This window comes from Oreochromis niloticus, linkage group LG10, assembly GCF_001858045.2.
Source record: "Oreochromis niloticus isolate F11D_XX linkage group LG10, O_niloticus_UMD_NMBU, whole genome shotgun sequence".
In the NCBI taxonomy this organism is placed as follows: Eukaryota; Metazoa; Chordata; class Actinopteri; order Cichliformes; family Cichlidae; genus Oreochromis; species Oreochromis niloticus.
Genome location: NC_031975.2, coordinates 26,321,685 through 26,347,912, shown reverse-complemented (window position 1 = coordinate 26,347,912; position 26,228 = coordinate 26,321,685). Strand labels below are relative to the sequence as shown.

Here is a 26,228-nt window from a genome sequence, read left to right as displayed (position 1 = left end):
AGATTTAATTCAGATGATGCTTGAATGTCATTTTAAACCAGATATGACAAATGAGAAACCCATCTGATACTTCAGGCTTACATGGCTAGCAACTTGTAAATCACAAGCTAGACCCACTCTAATGCATACGATGACCTATTCTCCCATTTTATCTAAATGGGATGAGAGTTTACAAAATACACATCATGCTCTGTTCAACCAGAGGTGAAAGCAGCGATTAAGACCATGAACTCATCAGGGAAGGTTTTTCTGAGGTCATAAAGCAAAACAAGAGAACTATTAGGCTGTTTTCTTATAGACTTCTATATAATTAGATTTCTTCAGCTTCAGATTTAGAAGTTGTTGTGGGAAGACGCCATTAATAACCAAGTTTGTAGAGAACCTTTAAGGTCAATATAAATGCCAAGAAACCTACAGCAACTAATTCACCTATTAACTTTGTACAACTCAAATATACTTTGTGCTTTATTTTGGGGTGCCTGTCATTTGGTGCATTTGTGGCTGTTTGTCATACCTGCTGCTGGACACAGCCGTGATCTCTGGGAAAGAGAGCTCGAGAAGGACCTGCTCCTGTTCATCCACAAAGTAAACTCCGGTCCAGTTTACTGCTACGATAACGTCATTCTTGGGCAGACTCGGCCCTGTGAGCAGATGTGGTCACATCCATTAAAAAATATCCACAAACACTGACGGGAACACAGCATCTAGTAGTTTAGAAAGAGGCACAGTGTTTTACCAACCAGAGAATTTGAAGGCCTCGTAGAAGCGTGAGAAGAGTAAAGGCCACTTTAAACGAGCAAAATCCACCACATCCTCCTTCACTTTCTGCGTATTTACCCTCCTTTTCATTTGTACTCCCTGCACAGTGAGGTATAGTTAGATTCTCCCAGAAAACAGCACAAAATTAAGACTGGTTTTCATCACTCGACCAGCAGGTACCTTTTTATGGGCGCTGATGATGAGCTGAACCCACTTCTCTGCAGTCTTAGTGGAGGTGATTTCTCTGTCGGGGATGTAGGACGGAATGAGGCTGAGCAGACGATCCTGGAGGACCTCGGAGCCGTAATCCACATAGTACTGCTGAGAGGCCAGTTCTGCCAAGTCCTCCTCCTTCAAGACAGACACAGGGTGAAGCGATGGTTAGGAGAAAGCAAGCCCAACACCTGAAACCTGCCATCAACTGTTCTTCCAAGTAGACAAGATCATATCAGGAGAACCAGATGGGCTGATCAATATACAGTACTGTGCAAAAGTCTTGAGCTACTCCTCCTTTCTGTATATTTTGTAAATATGAAGTAGTTGTCTGTTACTCTGTGTTGGCCCTGCAATAGACTGGTGCCCTATCCGGCACTGGATGACGACCCTACGATCGGATAAGAAAACTGGAAGAACAAAGATGGATGGATGAGTAGATCAAAAAGCTGCAAAACTAGCTCAAGCTCTTCTGTCACAGCAGCCCTCTGCATGTCCCCCCTCCTCTTTGCCTTCAGTCTGGCAGCTCCATCCTTTGTCCAGTATCCACTATCCCTCCTCTGTACATGTCCAGACCATCTCAGTCTTCTCCCTATGATACACTCAAGGCCTTCTCTTATATTGTTATAACAAAATGCAAACCTTGAGGCTTTAAAGTGCAAATTTCAGAAACCAGTGGGTGATACTACTGTCGTTACAACCATACATTACATAATGGTGCTTATGAAGTGCTTTTCTACTCTATTTAAATGCTCAAAAACCTTTCTTACTACAAGACTCATTCTCCCATTCAAGTGGTTTAATTTAATATTCACACAGTCGTATTCCAGTGGATCCATAGGGGGCGAACTCAATGCTTAGTATCTCACGCTCTTTTACACAAAGCATGCAGAGGAGCAGACAGCTCAGCGGCTCACCCTCTCACAGCGGTACTCTCCGAATTTCACCCCCCGGACGATCTGCTGATAAATGAGGTTTGTGGCAACGTAGTCCTCGGCAGGGTTGTGCCAGGGGCTGAAGATCTCCTTCCTGAAGAACAGCCTCCAGGGAGCATTCCTCTCCTGGGCGCCCTGCTCCTTTGCGTACTGCTCACACTGCGAGATGGCGTCCATGACGTGATCGTTACCGCTGCCCAAAGACGACACCTGATGAAAACATACTTGCAGTTACCTATAAACTCCATGAGATCTGAATAAACTGACTAAATGTTTTCATTTTAAAAATATTGTTTATTTAAATTTAGTTTCAGTTAGTTCTAAGCATGAGTTTGATCATTTCAAGTTTTTCTTGCGTGTAAGATTTAGGAAATTCAGAATACACACTCATGTCGTGCAGACGTCCCAGATGAGCACCAAAGCACGTTTTCTGACAAACATCTTAGTTATAGTTAACTGTTATAACCTTGCTGTCAGTAGAACCTGTGTTGTACCTTGTCAAACAGAGCGATGTACAGCGAGAAGCCAAAGCGATCTTTCAGGTTGATTTTGTCCGCCAGTGCGTTGCACAGCTCGCTGGCTGTGGTGGCCGAGTCTGCGAGGAGTGTCTTTGTGGTGCCGTCCATGAATGTCACGGGCAGCATGATGGGCTTCTTAGACTTTGTGGCCTGGAGGGAAAAACAATGAGACTCGTGTTCAGACAGGCAACAGTTAAGATGTCCTACAGCTGTGCAGCATTGTGCTGTTATAAGCTCACTTCAAAATATAAATATTACAACCTCTACCATCCAACCACCTGTAAAAAAACCCATTATTAATATTAAAGATAATTAACCTGTAGAAAACCACAAAAAGAAGAGATGAAAAAGTATTAAAAAAGTATAAAAAATTCAAATTTCATTTCAGTTTTTGATCAGTCATTACAGATTTAAATTTTTTGTTAAGGTCTTTAATTTGTGATGTTGATTGTGGTTATTTTGTTTTGCAGTTATTAGTTTTGTGTGGAATAAATAAAGTTTTATGCTTTATTTTTGATGTCTGCCTCACTTTTTGGTTACTGAGGAGCTGACTCCTGAGAAACACGAGTCAGAAAGCGACAAAGAAGGTCAGAAGGTTACTGCTACAGTCCTCTTGATCCAAACTTTAAAATTCGATAAATAAAATTAAAATTAAAGAAGGACCGATCGCTTCTTCCAGAGCATATGAGTTGATGTTTTATTGAGAATTTAAGAGAGAATAAATATAGTAAAGAACACTGAATTTTAATAAACTAGCTACATTTAGCTGTTTTTTGTAAACTTTTACAGTTTACGGTAATTTGATGTAAAACATTGTCAGGCTTTCTAGATATTTCTTCACGTATGTAATGTAACATTTTAAACACCTGAAAAAAAAAGTATAAAAACTATCTTAAAATCATCTCCGTTTTTAAACCAAATTTACTGTTGCAAATGCTTCCAGTTCAAAGATGAGACACTTGACAAACTGGATTCACTGGCTGGACTTGACGACACAGAGCAGAGAGATTTTTGGCACCTGCAGTTCCAACCAAGACGGCGGCTGCATCCGAGTGCGGTTGACGAACGTCCTCCTCAACCTCTCCTCGCAGTAGGGAGCGTAACCCGGAGGACCGTTTTTCAAAAATGTCCGTAGATACTGATAAAAGAGCAGAGAGAAGAGAAAATCTTCATCGTATTACTGACATAAAGGCCGTTTACAGCACTGAGCAGATTAAAGGTTAAAAGTGTGACATACCAAAGACACTGACACACTGCACACAGCATTTTATTTGTCCTGTTTACATAAATGAAATCAAACTCATAACTCGTTTTTACTTTAAAATCAGTCAGAAAAAAAGTTAATTAAAAGTTTCTAAAGCTAAACGTGATTTTCAGATGTAATATTTTGTTTTGAGTAAGACCAGAAAACCTTTGCCATGTTTTTATTTAAAAATAAATTCTTGCAATGATGAAATCTTTGAGATTCTCCCATTGACTACTTTATTTTAAGCTTTTACTTCTGTGTCTGAGGACTTAAACTGATTTTCAGCCATCAGACCTGCTGATGGTGATGGTGGAGACGGACAGGCTGCTGTTTACTGACTGAATGCGAGTGTTTCGAGTTACAGATCTGTCCCATCTGCTCTCCTGGACTGAAATCCACTGCCAGAAAACAAAAGATTATATCTTTGTTCTTAGTGTATATGATGTACTCGCATCCTTTATACCACTTTTTTTTTTTATTTCTGCTGACACGCTTAATTATGGTCAAATTTAATTTATCTGTAATATATTATTATTAAATGAATTCTATTTTTGACCTTTAGGTTTAGTACAATTACATGGATAAGAAAATAAAGGTACTGCAGAGGGCAGATACAGTGAGTACCACAAAACACTTTAATCAGGCAGTGGTGGGCAAATATCAGTACTGTGAAGGTACGAGTGAAAAACTGAGTGTGTAAAAGTGCAAAAATGGTGACACAGCAGTTACAATTGTGGTTATTTTTTCCCATTTCAGTTTTTTAAAGGTAAATGAGTTGCAGTTTTCACCATTTAACCATGAGGTTTTATCGTAAGTTTCCCATCAGAAATAAGTTTCTTACTTTGACGAACTTCTCGGAGGGGGCAAAGCAGCCCACGCAGAGGGACAGCAGGATCCACCCGCGGGCGTGGCTGCTTTTGGACGGGTTCTGGCTGAGCTGCTTGCAGATCTGACAATAGATCTCGTCTCTGAGGCAGAGGACAACATTCAACAAACAGATATGAGGCCTTCTTCAATACACGAGACAGTCACTACAGCTAAATCAAATTAGACTCCATTTAAAAAATGTTCCAAAGAGGATCGGTCAGCATCTGTATGTAGGGACTGTGTTCCTGCAGAGAGGTGATCTATAGCCAAATATTCCAAACAGAACATACTCCAGGTCTGCTAAAGCAACAGCATAAAATGGTTTCTATTTAACACTTACAGAGAAAAATAAAGTTGAATTAAAGTGAGAATGGATTAAACACTAATGTTTCATTTTGCCAAACATGTGGCCCGCGGGCTAAAACTAGCCCACCAAAGGCACCATTCACGTCCACTAGAAGTTTCAGAAAGTAAGAAAATAGCAGTTGAGTCATTAATATTTCAGATATATAAATAATATGCATTTCTGTTGTTACAGTGTTGATACTCTGTAACAGTCATTCTCAACACATTGTTTTTACAAGTTTTGGTCATTAAGTGCGAACATTTCCAGAATGTGGATCTTTACAGTGAATCCACTAAACAAGCATTATCAGGCCAGACCTAAACATGTGAAAGGCTGTGTACTCGGCTCAGAGCTGTGTCTTTAAATTGCTAAAGCCCAACAAACCCGAGCTCAACAGATACTGAGGCAGGAGAGTGATGGAGAGTGACCAGGTTTTGTGCTGAATCTGAATCATTTCTCTGTTTCCTCCAATATTAAAAACTCTTTCTGTTAATAACTTGTAATTAATTTTACTTTGGTTTCCAAATTATCTTCTCTTTTTTAACTAATCATCCCATTTTGTTTAAATATCACCGTTCATAGCATTATTTTTTTGATTGATGAGTTACAGGAGATTTTCTGTTTTTGCCTTATTTGTGTTCTGTCTTTGTGAGAAATTTATTTTTATTTTTCTTTAAGCTTCTTAAACTGTGTTGCAGCATCTCGTATGTGGGCTTCCTCTAAGTTGTGAATTTAGAGTCTCTAATAGTTCACAAAACCATGCAGTGGAAACTGACTCTCGGTGAAGCAGACAGGAAGCGCAAGTTCAGAGAAGTTAATTAAATTAATTAATTAATTAAATTAATAAGATATACTTTTAATAATCATGGTATGAAAGTAAACCTCTCTCCATACTAACTATTCAAGCTCCACACTCACAGGATTAACGCTCTCCACACTCGAATTTAGCCGAAAAAGCCATCTGATTTCAACAAACCCATTCATTTCACTTCAGTATCGTCTTCAAGACAAAATCTACAATTAGAATAAACCTTGAAGTCTACAGTGAAAGTTTTTCATCAACTCCAGAGAACAAAAACATCAGTGCGTCATTTGTTTGGTCCAAAAACACCCATAAAGCATCCTCATGCTGCCACAAGCAACATCTTCATCCCTCACTGCTGCTTCTAGGAGCAGCCTCTATTTAGTGCCGATGACACTCATGGATCACCTGAGGGTGGGCCGCAAGATGCCGTTGCCGATGATGAAGTGAAGTTTCTCCAGGTTGGAGGTGGGTCGGTCCTCCAACATGCTGTTTCCCTGGAGACTGTAGTCCCCCTCTGTCAGCCGCCTGGTGACCTGCCACCAGCGTTACAGAGAAAAACATTCATTTGAAGGTTTTGAGCTTAAATTTGCAGAATCCAAGAAACGTTTTGATTTTTTTTCAGTCTTTGGGCTGCCGGCTATAGTGGTAAAAAACTTCCCAACAAGAAGTTTACCCCAGCTGTCGTGGTTAAGAGGTGGGGTACACCCTGGACTGGTTACTGATCCATCACAAGGCTAACAAAGAGAAAAAACATTCACCCTCACATCCAACTGAGAACGACCAGGTAACCTAACAGGCTTGTCTTTGGAGATCTATGTTATCAAGTCAGACATTATCTATGTAGGTACAGGGAAAATATGCAAACATTACAGCAAATGTAGGACCTGCTCAAGGTGAGGCAACAGTGCAACACTGCACCGGTGTGCCACCTTGGCAACTCATCAATTTCCCGGTGTCCAAGTGTCCCAGTGCTCAAAAAACCCCAAACAGTTATGCCTATAACTTCTGTTCCCTGAAGGAAAGGAATGAGGTACAACACAAATAAGATGCGATATCACACCTCTGTCCTGGCTGAAGAAATCTCTATTTGCAGCTTTAAGGCAGATGACCTGTGATGACATGCACACAGGCTCGCCTGCACATATACCCCATCATCACAATAATCCCTCAGTTCGATAGCAGTCTTCACCAAGCCAAGTTCCATGGCGGACAATCTTGTGTTGTACCCCGTTCCTCTCCTTCAGGGAGCAGAAGTTATAGGCATAACTGTTCATTCCCTTTCAGTCGATTGACTCGGTACAACACATATAATATGGGACACATATACACGCCCCATAGAGCAGCCAACTGGAGTCACCACTGACGGTACTGACTACACCGCCATTTTTGTCCAGTTTCTCCCATTTCTTTTGTTTAAGTTAACACTCTTTTAAGGTTTTGGTTATACACCGTTATCGCGTCACCCTATGATTAAAAGTGGAAAACATGGGACATGTTAAATAAACTATTTACTTAGATCAGCTGAAAAGAAGTGATGTGTTTCTCACCTCCTCAGTGATCTTGGACTTCCTCTTGAGGGTGAGGGACACGAGTTTATGCCTGACACTGTTCCTCTTCTGGCTGTCTATGGAGCTGTTCTGTAGGTACAAACAGGAGATGACATTTTGGAGGCTCTGACCTGACAATCTATAACGACTCATACAATCCCCGGCATCCTCTCACCTCTCCCTCCACCTGCAGCTCCTGCAGCTCTCGCTTGTAGGTCCTCTTGCCGAGGGTTTCATAGATCTTTGTCATGACGGGGATCTTCTCGCTGCCGTCGTTGATGACCATCGGGCATTTGGGCTCCGGGAGATCGCCCATGAACCTCAACACAGTGATCCATACAGCTAAAGCCGCCTGGAGGACAGGTCCAATATGGCAAATAAGAAAAACTTTTTTTGAAATCACCTGATTTTTCATTATACACATTAGCAGGATTTCAAAATTATTCCACAGCATTATCTTTGATTTATATAAAAATAAATAAAAAAATCACCAGCTTTGAGCCTCATTTTGCACGATGTTCTTCCTCCCCACCATTGTGAGGTTATTGCTGGTGGGGAATCATCTGATCTCTCTTTGTGTGCAAATCAATCAGTGTCTCCATTCTCAGTTTTAGGAGACTGGAGCATAATTATGCACTTCGTTTTATTCAGCTGCTATGCTGTAGGTTACAGCCTATATTGTAGCACCATTAGCAGTCAAGAGTAAAGCATTGTAAACATTTTTGTAGGTCACTGTTCGAAGCTCAGAGGATTTTAGCTGATCCTTCACATGTCTGAACTCTGACTTTCTGCTAATAAGGAGTTACAAGGTCCCTTTGTGTAGGTGTGACTGTTTTGCCGTCTCAGTAAGAACTTTATAAGATGATTGGATTGTGTTATGCGTTATAATAAGAAAATTAACAATTTATTCATACCAAAACTAAACTGAAAAACCAACATTTTTGGTGATATGGTTGTGTTCTCTTCTTTTTCCAGAAAAAGGACAAAAAGAGTGACAGTTTAACTTGGTTTATTCGCCCAAAACATATTCGTAATCGGCTCAGCAGCCGGTACGTGTGTAAATCTGCTGAGCCCATTAACACATGATACGAATAACTTAAATAGATGATCGGGGGCTGTAAAAGGCTTTGGGATTGAGATCTAAGGTCAGCCTCACCAGCTGGTCTCCTTCGTCCTCGTGGAAAAGCAGAGGTTGTTTCAGTGGCCGTCTGATGTAGGTGTGGGTGGAGACACCCTGGAAGTAGGTGGCTGCAAACTTGGAGAATTTATACTCTGACAAATCCTCCTCTTCCTCGTCAGGTAACTGGAGAGCCTCGCTCAAAACCTCCTCTTCAGCTTCCTCACCACGAGGCGTGTTTTCCAAATCCTGAGAAACAAAATGATATGTGAGAGAAATTTCTAGGAGACAAAAAACAGAACAGCTGAAAGGAGAGTGAATTATTTAAATCTGCCAGGAGACCAAAACACTGAATGCTGTTCTCAGTGAGGACAATACAAACCATCCACTTACTTCCTAGATCTAAATAGTACTAAAACACTCAGTGTAGACTAGGACCATGGCATCACTAAGTCTGAGGTGGAACCTGGTGGTGTTGGCTGGACAGAAACAGAATGTCTCAGAGGTTTATTATTGGACTCCGGGAACTGCCTGCATACTTTTGCCACATGAGCCGGAGCATTGCCGTGGACCAGGAGGAACCCAGGACCTACTACACCAGCATAGGGTCTGACATGGGTCCAAGGATTACATCATGATACCAAACAGCAGTCAGAGTCCTGTTGTCTAGCCCGTAGAGGTCTGTGCATCCCTCTGTGGATATGTCTTACCAGACCGCCACTGATCCACTGTCATTTGTGAATGATGTTGCAGGCAACATAATTGGACCTTTTCACGTCTGTCACATGTGCTCAAAGTGAATCTGCTCTCATCTGTGAAACGCGTGGGGTGCCAGTGTTGGTCCTGCCAATTTTTGCTTTCTATGGCAAATGTCAGTCAGGTGCTATGATGCCAGGCAGTCAGCACAGGGCCCAATAAAGGAAGTCAGCTCTCAGGCCACTCTCATAAAGTTTGTTTCAGATTTTTTTGGTCAGACATTCAATTCAATTCAGTTTTATTTATACAGCGCCAAATCACAACAACAGTCGCCTCAAAGTGCTTTATATTGTAAGGTAGACCCTACAATAATAGATACAGAGAAAAACCCAACAATCATATGACCCCCTATGAGCAAGCACTTTGGCAACAGTGGGAAGGAAAAACTCCCTTTTAACAGGAAGAAACCTCTGGCAGAACCAGGCGGTGGGGTGGCGATCTGCCACGAACAGTTGGGGAGAGAGAAGGAAGACAGGATAAAAGACCTGCTGTGGAAGAGAGACAGAGATGAATACTTATATGAATAACATATGTATGATTCAACGCAGAGAGGTGACTGAAGAAGAAATACTCAATGCATCATGGGAATCCCCCAGCAGTCTACACCTATTGCAGCATAACTAAGGGAGGATTCAGGGTCACCTGGTCCAGCCCTAACTATATGCTTTAGCAAAAAGGAAAGTTTTAAACCTAATCTTAGAAGTAGAGATAGTGTCTGTCTCCCGAATCCAAACTGGAAGCTGGTTCCACTGAAGAGGGGCCTTGAAAACTAGGGCTCTCCCTCCCATTCTACTCTTAAATACTCTAGGAACAAGAAGTAAGCCTGCAGTGCAAGAGCGAAGTATTCTAATGGGGTGATATGGTACTACAAGGTCATTAAGATGGGGCCTGATTATTTAAGACCTTGTATGTGAGGAGCAGGATTTTGAATTCAATTCTGGATTTAACAGGAAGGGAAGCCAACTGAGAAATATGTTCTCTCTTTCTAGTACCTGTCAGTACTTTTGCTGCAGCATTTTGAATTAACTGAAGGCTTTTCAGGGAGTTTTTAGCACATCCTAATAATAATGAATTACAGTAGTCAAGCCTAGAAGTAATAATGTGTGAACACATTCACACCAGTGGCCTGCGGGAAGTTATTTTGTAGCTCTGGCAGTGCTCATTCTGTTCCTCCTCGCACAAAGGAGCAGATACTGGTCATGGGTTAAGAGCCCTCTATGGCCCTGTCCAGCTCTCCTCAAGTAATTGCCTGTCTCCATGTTGTTGACATTGAGATAGGAGACACAGCACACCTCTTGGCAATGACATGCATTGATATTCCATTCTGAAGGAGTTGAAGCATCCATGCAACCTCTGTAGGGCCAAGGATATTATCTTTATACAAACCGGATTCCAAAAAAGTTGGGACACTAAACAAATTGTGAATAAAAACTGAATGCAATGATGTGGAGATGGCAAATGTGAATATTCCATTCAGAATAGAATGTAGATGACAGATCAAAAGTTTAATCCGAGAAAATGTATCATTTTAAAGGAAAAATATGTTGATTCAAAATTTCACGGTGTCAACAAATCCCAAAAAAGTTGGGACAAGTAGCAATAAGAGGCTGGAAAAAGTAAATTTGAGCATAACGAAGAGCTGGAAGACCAATTAACACTAATTAGGTTAGTTGGCAACATGATTGGGTATAAAAAGAGCTTCTCAGAGTGGCAGTGTCTCTCAGAAGCCAAGATGGGTAGAGGATCACCAATTCCCACAATGTTGCGCAGAAAGATAGTGGAGCAATATCAGAAAGGTGTTACCCAGCGAAAAATTGCAAAGACTTTGCAGTTATCATCATCAACTGTGCATAACATCATCCGAAGATTCAGAGAATCTGGAACAATCTCTGTGCGTAAGGGTCAAGGGCGTAAACCCATACTGGACGCCCGTGATCTCCGGGCCTTTAAACGACACTGCACCACAAACAGGAATGCTACTGTAAAGGAAATCACAGAATGGGCTCAGGAATACTTCCAGAAACCATTGTCAGTGAACACAATCCACCGTGCCATCCGCCGTTGCCAGCTGAAACTCTACAGTGCAAAGAAGAAGCCATTTCTAAGCAAGATCCACAAGCTCAGGCGTTTTCACTGGGCCAGGGATCATGTAAAATGGAGCGTGGCAAAATGGAAGACTGTTCTGTGGTCAGACGAGTCACGATTCGAAGTTCTTTTTGGAAATGTGGGACGCCATGTCATCCGGACCAAAGAGGACAAGGACAACCCAAGTTGTTATCAACGCTCAGTTCAGAAGCCTGCGTCTCTGATGGTATGGGGTTGCATGAGTGCGTGTGGCATGGGCAGCTTGCATGTCTGGAAAGGCACCATCAATGCAGAAAAATATATTCAGGTTCTAGAACAGCATATGCTCCCATCCAGACGTCATCTCTTTCAGGGAAGACCCTGCATTTTTCAACAAGATAATGCCAGACCACATTCTGCATCAATCACAACATCATGGCTGCGTAGGAGAAGGATCCAGGTACTGAAATGGCCAGTCTGCAGTCCAGATCTTTCACCTATAGAGAACATTTGGCGCATCATAAAGAGGAAGGTGCGACAAAGAAGGCCCAAGACGATTGAACAGTTAGAGGCCTGTATTAGACACGAATGGGAGAGCATTCCTATTGCTAAACTTGAGAAACTGGTCTCCTCGGTCCCCAGACGTCTGTTGAGTGTTGTAAGAAGAAGGGGAGATGCCACACAGTGGTGAAAATGGCCTTGTCCCAACTTTTTTGGGATTTGTTGACACCATGACATTTTGAATCACCATATTTTTCCCTTCAGATGATAAATTTTCTCAGTTTCAACTTTTGTGCCGTGATTTATGTTCTATTCTGAATAAAATATTGACATTTGCCATCTCCACATCATTGTATTCAGTTTTTATGCACAATTTGTTTAGTGTCCCAACTTTTTTGGAATCCGGTTTGTATTATTTCTATCATAAATGCATGCAGGGGCAAGCACAGATTACCAGAAATTAAGGAAATTACATATTTGACATTTCCTGGAAAAAAAATCCCAAGAACCCCGTGTGTCCCCCTCAAAAACCAGAGGGGGGAATCCTAGCTAATGGATGATTTAATCAGACATCTTTACTGGACTACAAAACCCACATATACATACTTCAAAACCAGCTGGTGCCTGTCCATCCTGGTTGGGCAGCGGCCCAGAGTTCCCCAAGAAACCAAACATACGGTCAACCATGTCCGAGTGGTCGACTGGCTGCTCCTTCTCCCTCTCCATCTGCTCCAGCAGCTCCTTCTTCCTCCTCGACTCCTCCTTTTCCTCTCGCTCCCTCTCCTCTTGCTGCTGTGCCAGCTGGATGAGCCGCTCCTGGTGTTTCCTCTCGGCCTCGGCCTTTGCCCGCCGAACTGTCATCTGGTTTCGCAGCTGCTCCTCCTCGGCCAGGCGCTGGCGCTCAGCTTCCAGCCGATGCTGCAGCTGTAGAGGGAGGTGAGAGGAGGAACAGAGGGACAAAAGTTCACAGAGGAAGATGGAGCATTATGCTTACTTTATATCTTATTGTTTGTCTTGTTCTTTATTAACTGTTAGTCAAAACTAGAGTAGACACTAATCTAACAAATATCATTAGATAATAGTCGACAGAGATTATGAATATTCGTTAAAGCTGAACACGACCTGAATTATGAGCTATTCACAGAAGAATAAATCTAAACTTCTACACACTAACATAACTATCAATGAATAAAAACAGTGCAGAGGTCAACATTGTAACACTCTGACACATGAACACGTATAACATGACAACACGCAGCAGCAGCCGCCTCTGGTCTGTCACCCGCTCTGCTGTGGTGCTCCTGGAGAGCTCACTCTCTTCACTTGAACTGCAGACATGTTTGAGAATATTACATTTCCCTGAACGTTCAATTTAATAAGAAAATGAGATTAAGCAAACATTTACAAAGTACAATATTTTATTTAACAGACTTTCAGAAAAAAAAAATCATATAAAAACAGCAGTTTTACCCTGAAAAAGTTGAAAAGCTAGCAAACATTTCCATAGTTTACAAAAGCTGTTTTCACACATAAATTCTGGACAGTTTCCTGAGACTCAGGTCAGGATATTACCCACAGTTACGCTCTCTAAGATGTAGCACACAGCGGGAAATAGTCTGCACCGAACAACTGGAAATACTCTGTGAACCAGCACGTCAGCACTGGCAGGTTAAAGACTGGATAACGTCTGACCTGACTATATGGGACATTTGCATTCTCACATGTGAATCCATTGAATCATGTCTATCACAGCTCAGAGCTGCAGTGCAAGCATGAAAACAGCTTTCCAGACTTTTACATAAACTCGCTGTAACATAATGTGTTAAAAAAGTTTTATGGTGACATATTTAGTTTAATACAGAAAGACTAAATACAAGAATATACAAAGACAAGTGAAACAAAACTTTGCAAAAGATATAAAAAAATATTTAAACTCACACTAACAAATCCTGGATCATAATGGGCTTTTGAGCCGTGACTACCCTTGTAAACCCAATAAAGGTCAGCAGAGGCAACTCATGTGACCCTAACAGATCACATGATGTGAGGGTGGCTTAGCAACTTCCAGGACCACCACCAAGATGACAACCCCACTCAGAGATAAATACACAGGACTAATATTTTCATCTTCTGTCCAACCACATGATAAACCAAAATGTCCAACCTTTATTCCAAGACGGCTGGACGCTGTGTAAAATGTAAATAAAAACAGAATCCAATGATTTCTAAATGTCATAATCCCATATTTTATTCACAGTAAAACACAAAACAAATCAAATGTTTAAACTGAGACATATTATTGTTTAATGAAAAATATTAGGCAATTTTAAATTTGATGGGACCAACATGTCTCAAAAAACTTGGAAAGAGGGAAACAAAAGGCTGGAAAAGTAAGTGGCAATAAAAAGAAACATATGGAGGAAAATCTTTACAACTAATCATCTTATTTGGCAACAGGTCAGTAACATGATTGGGTATAAAAAGAGCTTCTTAGAGAGGCAGAGTTTATCGGGAGTAATGATAGGCAGAGGTTCAACAATCTCCAAAAATTGCATTTCAAAATAAAGTTCCTCAACGTAAAATTGCCAAGACTTTGAATATCTCATCTGTAATGCACATTATATCATCAAAAGACTGAGAAAAATCTGGAGAAATTTCTGCGCAAGGGACAAGGCTGAAAATCAATAATCTGCCCATGATCTTCGGGCCCTCAGACACCACTGCATTAAAAACATGTATGAGTCTGTCATGGAAATATCTGCATGGTCTCAGGAACGCTTTCAATAATAAATGTCCCAACTTGTGTGCAAATTGGTATTATACATTATACCTGAATAAATTACATCCTAACCAAGCATATTTAAAAAAACACAAACACACATTAAACATTTTCATTGGAATGACAGGGATTTCCTTTTGAATCAAAAAAAAAAAAAGTAGTAAAAAATAACTTACAGTGGTGGGGTGGTCCCTTTTTAAATAAAGCCTGACATTACTGATACAAAAATCAAAAGGTAAGATTCAATTATGGATTATTTTGCTACTTCATTGAATCATTTTCCTCATTGTAGCAAATAAAATGATTGGTGATTAGAGGCCTCTTATTTATCAAAGGATGAAATCAAAGGATTTTTGTAATGGCACGCTGACGTTTATATCAACTCTTTAGTGGCTGTTGTCGTAATTAAGTCATTCACATAATTGCTATTCTCATGAAAATGTGAAGCCAGAGCCACATAAAGAAATAGTCCAGTTCTTTCTGATGGTAACAAAATAAAAAAAGTATTATTTTAAAAAATTATTTTTGCATTAAATAAGATAAATGCGCACTAATAAGCGAGTTATATGTTTCTGACTGAGATTCACTTGGATACTGTTACCACAGACTGTATATTAAACAATGACCAGCCACAGTGTTGATAACCACCGCTTACTAAGGTCCTATTTCGAATAGGACTCCTAATGTGACCTTAAGTTACAAAATTGACATTATTAAATAAGGCATAAAAATAGTGACTGACACCATAAACCCATCAAAAAGTGTTTAGTGAGATCATAAATCAAAAGAGGCTATGAGGTTTTTGCAAACACAGGACTCCCTGCTGGTCATTCCACCCCCCAAAAAATGGAGGTTTAAGGCACTTCTGCATTAGCTTCACCTTTTGGAGCTGGTAGCCATGTAGAGCTATATTAAGTCTATATTAAGTCTTTAACTTTTGAACAGAAGCTAGAGGTGAACCCTTTTTTTTCCACTTATTATGCTAAGCTAAGCTAACTGGGTAGACGTGAAAATTATATCGTCTGTCTCTTCATCAAAGTAACAAACTTGTGTTCAGCTGCATCTAACACAGATGAAATATAATAAAGACACCATAATATCTTTCACCTCCATCTCTCAGTCTGCCCTCAGCACCAATGTTCTCGTCTCCCTGACCTGCCTACAACATGATTTAGGTAGCAGTAGTAAATGTAGTAACTATTTACCTCTGCCCTGAGCCTCTGGCAGAGGCGTCTGGCTATCATGCCCCTGGTGTGGGCCTGGATGGTCAACACGGCACGAAGACGCCGCCAAAATGCCTGCCGGATGAGGAAGCCGCGGCAAAGGGCTTGGATGAGAGTCACGCGAAGGCGAGTCATCCGGTAGCTTCGGTAATACTTCCTCGACCTGTAGACGGCCTGGAGGCGCAAGAAGCCGGACTGCATCTGAAGGAGAGGAACGCGTTTGACAGGTCAGGGGTTATTGTTATGGATTTCATTAGTTTTTTGTTGGTGTTGTGATTATTATTATTGTTCTGACATTATCATTATTGACTTGTGTTTATGTTGGACACCGTGTACTGAGGGTCTCATATCAGTACATCTTGGGGAATGAATGTTTTCATATGTGTTTAACATTTGCAAGAAGCAAGACTGTAAAAACAACCAGGCTCAATTTTATGCAACTTGGCATAAAATAAAGAAAGAGCTACCATTGCATCTACCATCAGTTTTAATTTGATTTAAGAAGCCCTTGCAAATTTGAAAAAGAAAAATGGAGAGAATAGATGAAAATCGGCAGAAACAAATGCATACTGAGGCTTTCAGAATATTTCAGTGCATAAAAAACTACAGAACAACAGGCTGTTGATGTAGACGACTCACAATTTGGTAATTCTTTCTGCATCGGTAACCCCTCCAGACCTTCTGAATAACAGTCACAGCGCGCCTCAGTCTGAGGAAGTTTGTTCTTGGAGGAGTGACAGAAGGAAACATAAATTACATTTCAAACTTTTATCTTTGTAGGTTAAGACAGAAATCTCTTTTCATTACTCCTTTGCTTTACACTGTGGTAAACCAAAGATATGTAGCTATCCTGGACCTAATTTTAGACTTTAAGGAAGAAGAGAGCATTATTCCAATGAGCTACGAACACTTTTGATATTTGGGAATCGTCTACAAGTCGCTTACCTCTCTTTAAGCCCACGCACAGCCTTCTGGATAAGGATGACCTTGTCGGTGATGGCCTTGTCCCTCTCGATCTCCAGCTGCATGTCGTGGTGATCCTGAAAGGAGACAAAGTAGCAAATAAAGAAAAGATAAATTATTAAATTATAATATGCAACAAAAAGGCACAGTATCACGTAGAGCCTTTTTGCCAAAACTACGTTTAATAACTTAAATAAAACACTTGAAATTAGGTTTATAGGGGCTTGTGTTTTTTGCCTTGGGGATCCATACTGAGACAATTTGGCCCATTTTTAAAAATTTAGACCTTCATTAGGAATGACTGAGGCTGAGAGCTACATTCAGAGTAAGGAAGCAAGAAAGTCTAGAGGGAAACTTGAGCTATAAAACTAAAAAAAGTTCTTGGTCATCAATGTTTTTGATGATTTTGCTTTTATTAGAAAAGAACAGTAGAAACAGCCAGGAAGTACAGCATTTCCACCTAGTGTATACCCTAACCACATATGATTGACCTGCTAGGATGGTTTTCCCCCTCAAAGCTTGTGGTTGGGGATCAGCACTGAATGTCATTGACTGATTGAGCTTGTGTTTTCTCTTTTTGCTGCTATGTTAAAAAGAACCTGCAAAATCAAAAAAGTTTATTGAGCTGCAGAAGAAATCCTGTGATTAATTGACTGAAGACCTTGTTCAACATTTACACAGATGAAAACTGCAGTGAGCTTCATTAAGAAGGTCTAAAACTTTTTTAAGGCCATCAATGTTTTGTTTTGTTGTGCATAAAAAGTCTTTGGATCAAGGCCTCAGTAAGCTAACTTTCACATGAGGAAACCAACCTTTAGAAAAATTTTAGTCTTTCCAATCTGCCAGTCATCATGTTTTCCCAGCCGGGCCTGGACTATTTGCTGACAGGTTCCTCGTAAGTCCTCCTGGAAAGAAAGAACTAAAAATAATGACTCCTGACATGAATTTGTACTTTGTTTTAAGGTTTATCATTAAGATTTTCATCAGAATTAAGGAAACGTTGAATTACAGTCAGTTTAACTCTTTCGACCTTAGACATCTACTGGGGTAACCCTCGTTTCTCTTCTCTGAGCTTTCTAAACTGTCATATTAGATTTCCTGCCTATAAAACAAAATGACTGATGTCAGGGGGATCTTGGAAAAATCCAGAACAAACCACAACTTTACTGATACATAGTGAAATGTCAAAACTCATCATTAATGCTAAAGGGGAGGTCATCAAATGTTGTCTCAATGGGGGAAAGAGTTAAGAAGGTTATGTAGCAATGTGTCAGTTTTAAATTTAACAAACAACTATTAAATATATCCAAATATATTTTTTAAGTAAGTTAATTTAAGGTCAAAATTCATTAAAGACAGCTTCAAATACTTTCCAAACCATATTCACATTTTTAAACAATGGTATGCTGCTGTAAATATACCGTAATTATATTTGATACAAGACTGGAAGCTCAAATAGCCTCTACACCGTGTTTTATATGCTGTATTAATGTGGATATATGCTCTAAAAATCCATCATTCTGTAATTTAAGTAAAAGATTCTTTAATAATAATCATAATATCTCCGCTAAAATGATCTCTCAGGGCTAAACAGTGAAACAGATGACTGATTTTAATGTTGACCTGTATGTGAGCAGGTTTGACGCCAGGCATCAGGACTCGGTAACGATCCACAAATTCGGCAAAGGTGTATCTGATTGGATAACCCGCCCGCCTAATCCGGATGGTCTCCATCATGCCAGAGTAGCGCAGCTGACGAACGCACAGCTCTCGATCAAACAGCTGAGAAGGAGAAACAAGCATCCAGTGTTAAAACGTGAGTTAACCCTTTTCTCCAGTGCCTCCTGATGTGCAAATGAAGGCTTATAAAGCTTTGGGGTTCAAAGCAAAACAAAGTCTCCATCATGCAAAAGTAGTCCACACAATCACTGGTGAGCTATAAGCTATGAATACGTGAAATTAGAAGCTTACAGGCCCAGTTTTATTTTAGTTTCAAACTAATGTTTGTGATGCTTGTGTTTTAGACCATTTCTTTAATTTCAGGAGCATTAGTTAGCTTATGGTAGCTAACTACGTTTCAGGAAGAGTTTTTCCCGCCAAAATGTAGTCCTACTGATAATCTTATGTTGCTGCAATAATACTTTTTATGACTTCAGTATGTTCAGCATTACAAGTGTTGAGTTTTTCATGAGTTTACCTTCAGACAGAGCTAGCGTTTTCATGCTGTCATACGTTTTTATGCTGGGCATGTGCTAAGCTAATTTAGCATCATCAGTTTTCTCATTTAACTCTACAAATGTGAGAAAGTTTAATATTTACATATTGTGCGATAGGAAGTATATAGACGCTTTATATAAGTAAAAATCCTACTTTAGTAGCCTAACAGTATGAAAACTTTACTATATAACTGAGACAGTCTGTTTTCACAGGGGGGCGGTGCTATGCCGTAGCTGCACTCTGAACACATCTTTGTACGCTGGGGAATTACAACACAGAAGCACATACGTAGTAATAAATCATGCTCACCATGGGTTTTTTAAGTTCGTTGGGTTTTATACAGCGAACGAAGAACGGCTGACACACGCTGAGCGTCCTCATCAGCAGCTCCAGAGATCGTTTGAATTGACTGCTCAGAGTCGGGGAGCGCTTCCTCGTCTCAACGCCCTATGAACACAAACACATACAAACCAGACAGTTTCAGATGGTTTGCACTGCAGGTAAAGGCATGCTATTGATGCTGCTGTAATGGGACATCACAATGGTATATAAAACACCCTAAATGGGAATTTCATTTTGAACGCCTACAACCATAAATAACCAGTGGCTTCAAACTCTTAAGATCCACAAAGCAAACACAGTTTGCTCACAAGTTATTTCTATTGCACACGACGGACAATTAAAAGAGGAGACAACACAAAATCTCTGACACCAGTTGTCACTGTGATCCTGTGAGTAAAGCCAAAACACAATTAGATTTAAACATTTTAAAAGCATGCAGGAGTTTTCCTCTGTATGCAGGACAGCCTACTGTGTCAGAGAGTTTGAAAGCTTATTTTTCATTAACTTCACGCCAAATATCCCCTCATCAGCGCAATGTTCCCCTCTGCTTTTGGCACACCTGTGGAATAAAAAGAAGGGCTGAGGGGGAGCAGGGGGATGCTGCTAAGCACGTCATGGATAATTGGACTCGGCTTAAGAGAACACACATGCAGGGTTGGAGAGACCACATGTGGCTAAAGGCTGGTGATTACCTTGGGAGCAGGTGTGCTGGGCTGCTGATAGCCACACAGAAACTGATGTCAGGAGGAAAAGAAAGAGGAAAGAGAAAAGAGAGCAGAGTGAGAGGAGGATTTTGTCATTAGGAGAGAAGCCGAAGGAAGGCAGAAGACAGCAGCGATGTTAATAACACCGATCTACAGAGTTAAAACGCTTCAGAAAGAAACTGAAAATGATGCAATGTGTTAAAGTAGGGTTGCTCAGTTATGGCAAAAAACATATTCATGATCATTTTGATCAATACTGTAATTTAATAAGTACATGTTTAATCTAATCACTTACCATCTTAAATATCATGCAATTAATAAATCTTTAAAACAAATTAATAAAGAGAGAAGTGGATGGGTGTGGGACATCAGGTCATCAGGTAGGGAGCTAGGACCTTTAAGCCTGCCTCACAAGGGCAACTCACAGTCCCTGCAAAGCTGCAGCCAAACCAAAGAAAAACGAAAAAAGACTCAGGGGGTGGCAGACGTGCACATCGTGGGAGATCTGTGCAGTGGGAGAGTGATGGAAAGCCACAGTCTCATATTGCTGACAGGGGCCGGGTAAAACAAAGGCAGCTACTCAGGCTTAATGTCTTTTACTTCTTCTACCTACTCCTCTTGACCAAAGGCTCTCTTTCTGTCATTGTAGCTCAAGCTGAACAAACAATCAGTGAGTTTGAACTCTCGGAGAGGCGTGAAGGTGCCCTGCTGTAAAAGCCTTCATGAGCTTTGTAGTGAAAATTAATCCAAGAAAGTAATAATTTCATCCAGCTCAAAGCCAAAATCATAAATGAAGTGAATATCGATTAATTACCAACCCTACTTTAAAGGAATAACAAAACAGAAAAAAGATACATACAGTGTCATGATTTTAATGCATTTGTTGGTCTCACCATGGCAACATCAGCCTGGAAGATCTGCTTGATGAACTTATTCTTGGACGAGTGGACGAGCTGGATGATGTCAGTGTGGAGGCTGTCTCGGTTTTTCTCCAGGAAGCCTGAAAGGAGGACGTAATGAGAAAAGCAAGACAGTGGACTGATTATATCTTATTTGAATCAACATTTTTACAGCACTGATTATTGCACAGAAATGTATTTACAAAAAAAATATAATATTTTGGTCATGTTTTCAACACTATTGAACTGAAATGTTTTAATCAACATTTCTATGAGTGTGACAACTGCTAACTTTCTTGAATGACCTTTTCAGATTAAATGAGAATGCAATGATTTTAAAGGAACAAGCTAAACTTCATACAGCAGCACAGTATCATGCATAATCAATATTCAATTCAATTTAATTATATAGCACCAAATCACAACAACAGTCGCCTCAAGGCGCAATACGTGTATTTAACAGAAGTTTATGTGTTCATTCACATTAAAACTAATAGTTATCATTAAATGTCCAGCAGCTGAAGGGAGACAACACTTGGTTTTTTAGCTAAGTCTGATTCACAATTTTCAACAATTTCCAAAGAAACTCAAACAAACCAAATTATATTTTCCTGAGGATGAACCGAAATGTTAGTGAATTCTGTTCAAAGCTGGTCTGCATGTTGTAGCTTAGAGACATTAAACAAAGTGAAAGGGACAACATGTTAAACTTAAAATTATATTATGATAATCCCTCAAAGCCACTAGAAAATTAAACTTCTGTTAAATAAAAAAATAGTTAATCCACACCGGAACCAGTCACACAGGACAAATAAACACTGGGAATGGGAAGTGGGCTGGTCCTGAGTTAAGGAGCGTGTTGAAGCTGACGGTCAGCCACTAGTGGACATTCCAGGCTGTGGTTGTCTAGGTAACCCTATGTATTTACCATGGTCTCATACGTCAGTCAACACTATCCTTCACTCTCATGTGTTGTGGGTTCAATGTCTTGTCTTGAAGTTGAGAGGCCAGTGGGCGGGTCCCCGTAGTGCCCGTAGTCACTTAATATCGCCAAATGTAATTGACTTTCAGTGGCCTCTGGACGCTACATTGCTGCTAGTCACTTCCTATGTGGACGCCCTTTTAAACTTTTCTCAACTACCAATGAGTGTGAAGGATATGACATTAACTTATGACAAGTTGGCAGACATGTTAGAAGGTTACCAGGCAACCAGAGCCGACTCCCAGCATCAAAATGATGCACAACGAGTAAATCGCTTCCTGTGTCGATATCCCTTAAGACCAGAACATCTGGCTTAAATGATTTCTTTGTAACTATTCTTTTGGCATCTAAACTCGAAATTCTTGCTTTGATTTTTGCAGATGAAGAATTTCTGATTGAAACCGATATTTAGTCCTAATATCCTCTTTAATATAATTCTGAGTGAATCTTGTGACACAGAGTGTTCAGTTTTGGACCAGCTCAGAGTATGTGGTAATGATTAGTTTCTCCAGCAGCTGTAAGAGCCTGAGAGGTGGGAGCTCTAGTCAGATGTGATGAAGCATCTATTAAGACTGCTGTAGCCAAACACCCTCCATGAGACCCTCATCCTAACTGTCTGTGCTTCCTCAGAAAAAACTTCTTCAGACCAAAGTTATTTTTTAATCAATATCATCTTAATGTGCCTGCTGGTAACTTTCCCTACTGACCTTTTAAAAGTAAAAGGAACTCGGGAAGAACACATTCATTTTGAGGAAACAAGCAAAATCCTGTCAGGACAGGTTGATTTCAGAATCAATATCCTCTCAGTGTGCCTGCTAACTTTTCTGAATGACCTTTTTGATAGAATGTTTATTTCACCCACTTGATTGAAAGACTTGGGAAAACAACCTTCAAAGGCCAAAAAAGGGTCTGGAGTTACTGGAAATTTATGCTTCAGCGGGAAATCAACGTTGTAACCTGATGTGCACCTCCCTAGAAACGTAACTACACGTCAGGTCTATGCAACCCGCAACTTTTGTGACTGGCCTGTTCAGTACAGCTGATTCCTGCTGGCATTTTTAAACGTATCAGTGAGAGAATAACAATAATTGCTTCAATATAAGTTTAAATCAAACCAACACAAACAGGAGCAGCAGAAAGAGCAGCAAAAATCTGATGAACAGGGGCGTACCTCTGGTCTCGTAATGCACCACTCCTGCAAAGTGTTGGATACCAAACTGGGTTTCGTAACTGTTTTTAGGAGGAATGTAGTTGGAGTTGAGCTTGTGCTGAGAGTTGAGCTTATACAGCATCGTAGCATCAGTTCCCTGAAAAGATAAAGAACCACACATCAATCAAAGCCAAATTCAGTAAGACTTATCTTTACAGATATCTACTAAATATCTATCGCACCTTGGGGAACTTGCTCTCTTCATCTATGAGGGAGATGATGTTCATGGGTTTGTTGGCGATCATGTCCAATGCATCCTGATTGTCTGTGAACTCGATGTGCTGCCAGCTGATGTCCTCCAGGTTGTACTCCTCCTGCTCCAGTTTAAAGACGTGGCGGACAAAGAACTGCTGCAGGTTCTCGTTGGCGAAGTTGATGCACAGCTGCTCAAAACTACAGTGAAAAAAGAAGAAGAAGAAGACAGCATTAAACTAATAAAGTAGCATAAGTGATCTACAAAAACACTCTTTTACACAACTTCTCACCTGTTGACGATAAAGTTCTCAAAGCCAAAGATGTCCAGCAAACCGATGGATCTTCGGATGATGTTACTCTCGCAGGAAGGAGGTCGGTATATGGCAGCATTAATCTTATCCACTATCCAGACAAACAACCTCCCGTAGATCCCCTGGATGACAGAATTCATGAACTTTGCTGACGCAGACTCGCTCACTGCCTCCTAAGTGTGCTTCTTCATCTCCATCATTGTCTTCGTTGTATGGCAACATCATTAAGGTTTGGAGAGTCCCAAAAATATTTTCCCACAGACCCTTTCCCAGATTTCACTTCAACATAAATACTTAATAATTATTAGGCATGGGAAAATGTTACACAGTTACCATCAAAGGTGTAGAAATAACCAGCAGTGTCCCATCCACCAGTATAGGGCGGTAAGTGGAGTGACACATTTTAAGACAGCACCATCCAGGTCTGTGCGTGCATTGCACCTGTGCAGGCTTTCCTAACCAAGCTAGTTAGGATTAGCTAATAATCCGCTTTTATGAAAATATTGTTGCTTTTCGCTCCATAAAACCTTCATGACAGTGACAATAAATGTCCATGCCTTGTAATAATATCTAGGGTCTTAAATTCATGCCTGCTCTGCAGAATAAGTGAGTCTTGCAAAGTTGTACATGAACGAGCTCGCCAACTTGCAGGTAATGGCTTAATTGGCTCTTTAGCTCACAGCAGATCTACTGGGAGTAAGTCAAGGACTGTTACCAGCTATAGCTTTAGAGTGCATCTGCAGAAAGACAGCCTCATAGAGGAAGCTCTAAGACAACTCTGGAGGACAATCACAACATGATCAGTGAAAGACTCGGTGCTTACGTGTATTACCTCTAAAACAGGACAAGATCAGTACCTTAACAAAGGCATCCCTGACATCCAAGCCTTGCTCCACACTTAGAGGGGTGACAACACTTTCACCACGTGTGATAAGGGTTCGTGTCGTCAAACACACCATCACGTCTTTAGGCTCCACCTGCGGTTCACAACGACCAACAAAAGCATCACCAAAAAACTGCCAGATATCAATTTGAAAGAGATTTAAAGCCACTCTTTTCTAAGGAAGAACAGTAAAATGGTTGCGTGTCAATCATGTGTGTGAGAACGATTACAGACCTCCATAAGCGACGCAGCAGTCACCAGGTCAGGAGATCTCACAACCACACAGGCGTCCAGATTATCATAGGTACGAGCTGAGGGAAGCAAGACAGAACATCGTTTTCTTCACAGGTTTGTAAAGTTTGTAAATTCTCTGATTGATGCTTCAGATTTGTGTATTCACACACCCTCGAATCGCAGGTTTCCCATATGCAGGATGGCAGCCAGAAGCTTGGAAATCTCCCAGGTTTCCGTCTCGGTGAACATGAGAACCTTCATGGCTGACAGGATGCTGGAATAATCACTCAGGTCGTCACGACCGTCACACTTTGTGCAGCTACCCTGTGATTTAAAAGAAATCCAAGTTCAGGTCTGCTGTTTATGAGCAGAACCAGGCCAGCGGCTCCAGGTAACTGAAATGTGGCTTAATGGGTTTCACCTGACAGCTCCGACTGAAATGCTCTGGGAAGCAGCTACGTGCTGCTCTTTATCGGAAAAGGTAAATTAACTTTACATTATTATTATATTACTTCTGATCCCTGAAGCTTTGTGCACAACATTTACTGCACCACTTACGTTTCTGTACTTTAGCTTCATTTCACCATCAGGACACAAGGGCATAGTCTTTTTCCACTCACTGTTTTTATTGTAACCTCGTGCATTAATTGAGACATACTTTATTATGATTGGTAATTTTTTCTTTCACTAAAATAACACTTTGTTAATCCTTTGGTTGTGGAGGAGTGGAGAGGGTGCACTACATACTGGAGCAAGAACATAAAGAGCTTTAAAGACAAGAGAAATGATTTTAAAAGCAACATGTAAGCTGAAAGGCACCAGTGTGCTCTCTCCTTCTGGGCCTAGTAAACACTCAGACTGTAGAGGTTTGAAATATATTGACGTTAATTTAAAGCATTTTTAACAGAGCAGATAGCAGAGCACTGCAGTAGTCCACCCTGTTATAAACAAACAACACAGTGATGTCCAAAGTGCTAAACTCGGGCTGTATGATGGGTACATCCATTTCTTACATGCAGTCTATGGAATAATTTATTCTACACTACCTGTTTATCACTAAAAGTTAGTAACTAACTGGCGAGACTCACCATGGTGAGGTAGGAGTAGTCTGTGGCGAGGCCCAGGCCCAGCTTTGACTTCATTTCGGGAGCCATGCCCTTCAACATGCAGTAGAAAATATGGTAGTTTCTCTCATCTGGAGCCTGCAGGAGCAAGAAAGAAGCAAACCCTGTATGTCCGACATACAATATGCTATGCACATGTAAGCAGCATCTACGTGATACTGTTTAGGTATCATAAAGAGTATATATTATTCATCTTGGACCAGTATTTATTTTTTTTGTATGTAATATGCCTACATATGCAGGGAGACTGAATAGTTCAACTGCCCCTGTTTAATTAATGATAAATAAATAATTACACACTTTGATTCAGCTGTGAAGAGTTTGATTGTTTATTAAATATAACAACTCCTGTGAGCACCAAAGTGGAGGCAGCTGCTGTATAAACAAATAATAAATGACAAACTAGTAAAACATTAAGACAGGTGAGACTCCCTCCTGTTAAAAGGGAGTTTTTTCTTCCCACTAGTGCTGGGCGATATGGAAAAAAT

At 40.6% G+C, this 26,228-nt stretch overlaps 1 protein-coding gene across 3 annotated transcripts in view; it reads right to left on the bottom strand.

Moving 5' to 3' along the window:
• myo7ab (myosin VIIAb) overlaps positions 1–26,228 on the bottom strand; it is a 53,137-nt gene that overhangs the window by 11,314 nt on the left and 15,595 nt on the right. For 2 of the 3 annotated variants that reach the window (XM_019363838.2, XM_025910792.1), the window contains 27 exons: positions 25,705–25,818; positions 24,787–24,940; positions 24,617–24,693; positions 24,357–24,476; positions 23,479–23,621; positions 23,176–23,386; positions 22,955–23,090; positions 20,796–20,902; positions 19,891–19,932; positions 19,166–19,303; positions 18,263–18,421; positions 17,452–17,544; positions 16,622–16,716; positions 16,316–16,400; positions 15,659–15,877; positions 12,281–12,598; positions 8,393–8,602; positions 7,412–7,588; positions 7,237–7,326; positions 6,095–6,222; positions 4,513–4,639; positions 3,444–3,563; positions 2,402–2,575; positions 1,890–2,117; positions 940–1,110; positions 741–858; positions 515–641 (listed from right to left, as the gene is read on the bottom strand). In XM_019363838.2, the coding sequence (XP_019219383.1) occupies positions 515–641; positions 741–858; positions 940–1,110; positions 1,890–2,117; positions 2,402–2,575; positions 3,444–3,563; positions 4,513–4,639; positions 6,095–6,222; positions 7,237–7,326; positions 7,412–7,588; positions 8,393–8,602; positions 12,281–12,598; positions 15,659–15,877; positions 16,316–16,400; positions 16,622–16,716; positions 17,452–17,544; positions 18,263–18,421; positions 19,166–19,303; positions 19,891–19,932; positions 20,796–20,902; positions 22,955–23,090; positions 23,176–23,386; positions 23,479–23,621; positions 24,357–24,476; positions 24,617–24,693; positions 24,787–24,940; positions 25,705–25,818 (3,881 nt within the window). The remainder of the gene's footprint in view (positions 1–514; positions 642–740; positions 859–939; positions 1,111–1,889; positions 2,118–2,401; positions 2,576–3,443; positions 3,564–4,512; positions 4,640–6,094; positions 6,223–7,236; positions 7,327–7,411; positions 7,589–8,392; positions 8,603–12,280; positions 12,599–15,658; positions 15,878–16,315; positions 16,401–16,621; positions 16,717–17,451; positions 17,545–18,262; positions 18,422–19,165; positions 19,304–19,890; positions 19,933–20,795; positions 20,903–22,954; positions 23,091–23,175; positions 23,387–23,478; positions 23,622–24,356; positions 24,477–24,616; positions 24,694–24,786; positions 24,941–25,704; positions 25,819–26,228) is intronic. The other variant, XM_025910793.1, reaches the window with a different exon arrangement.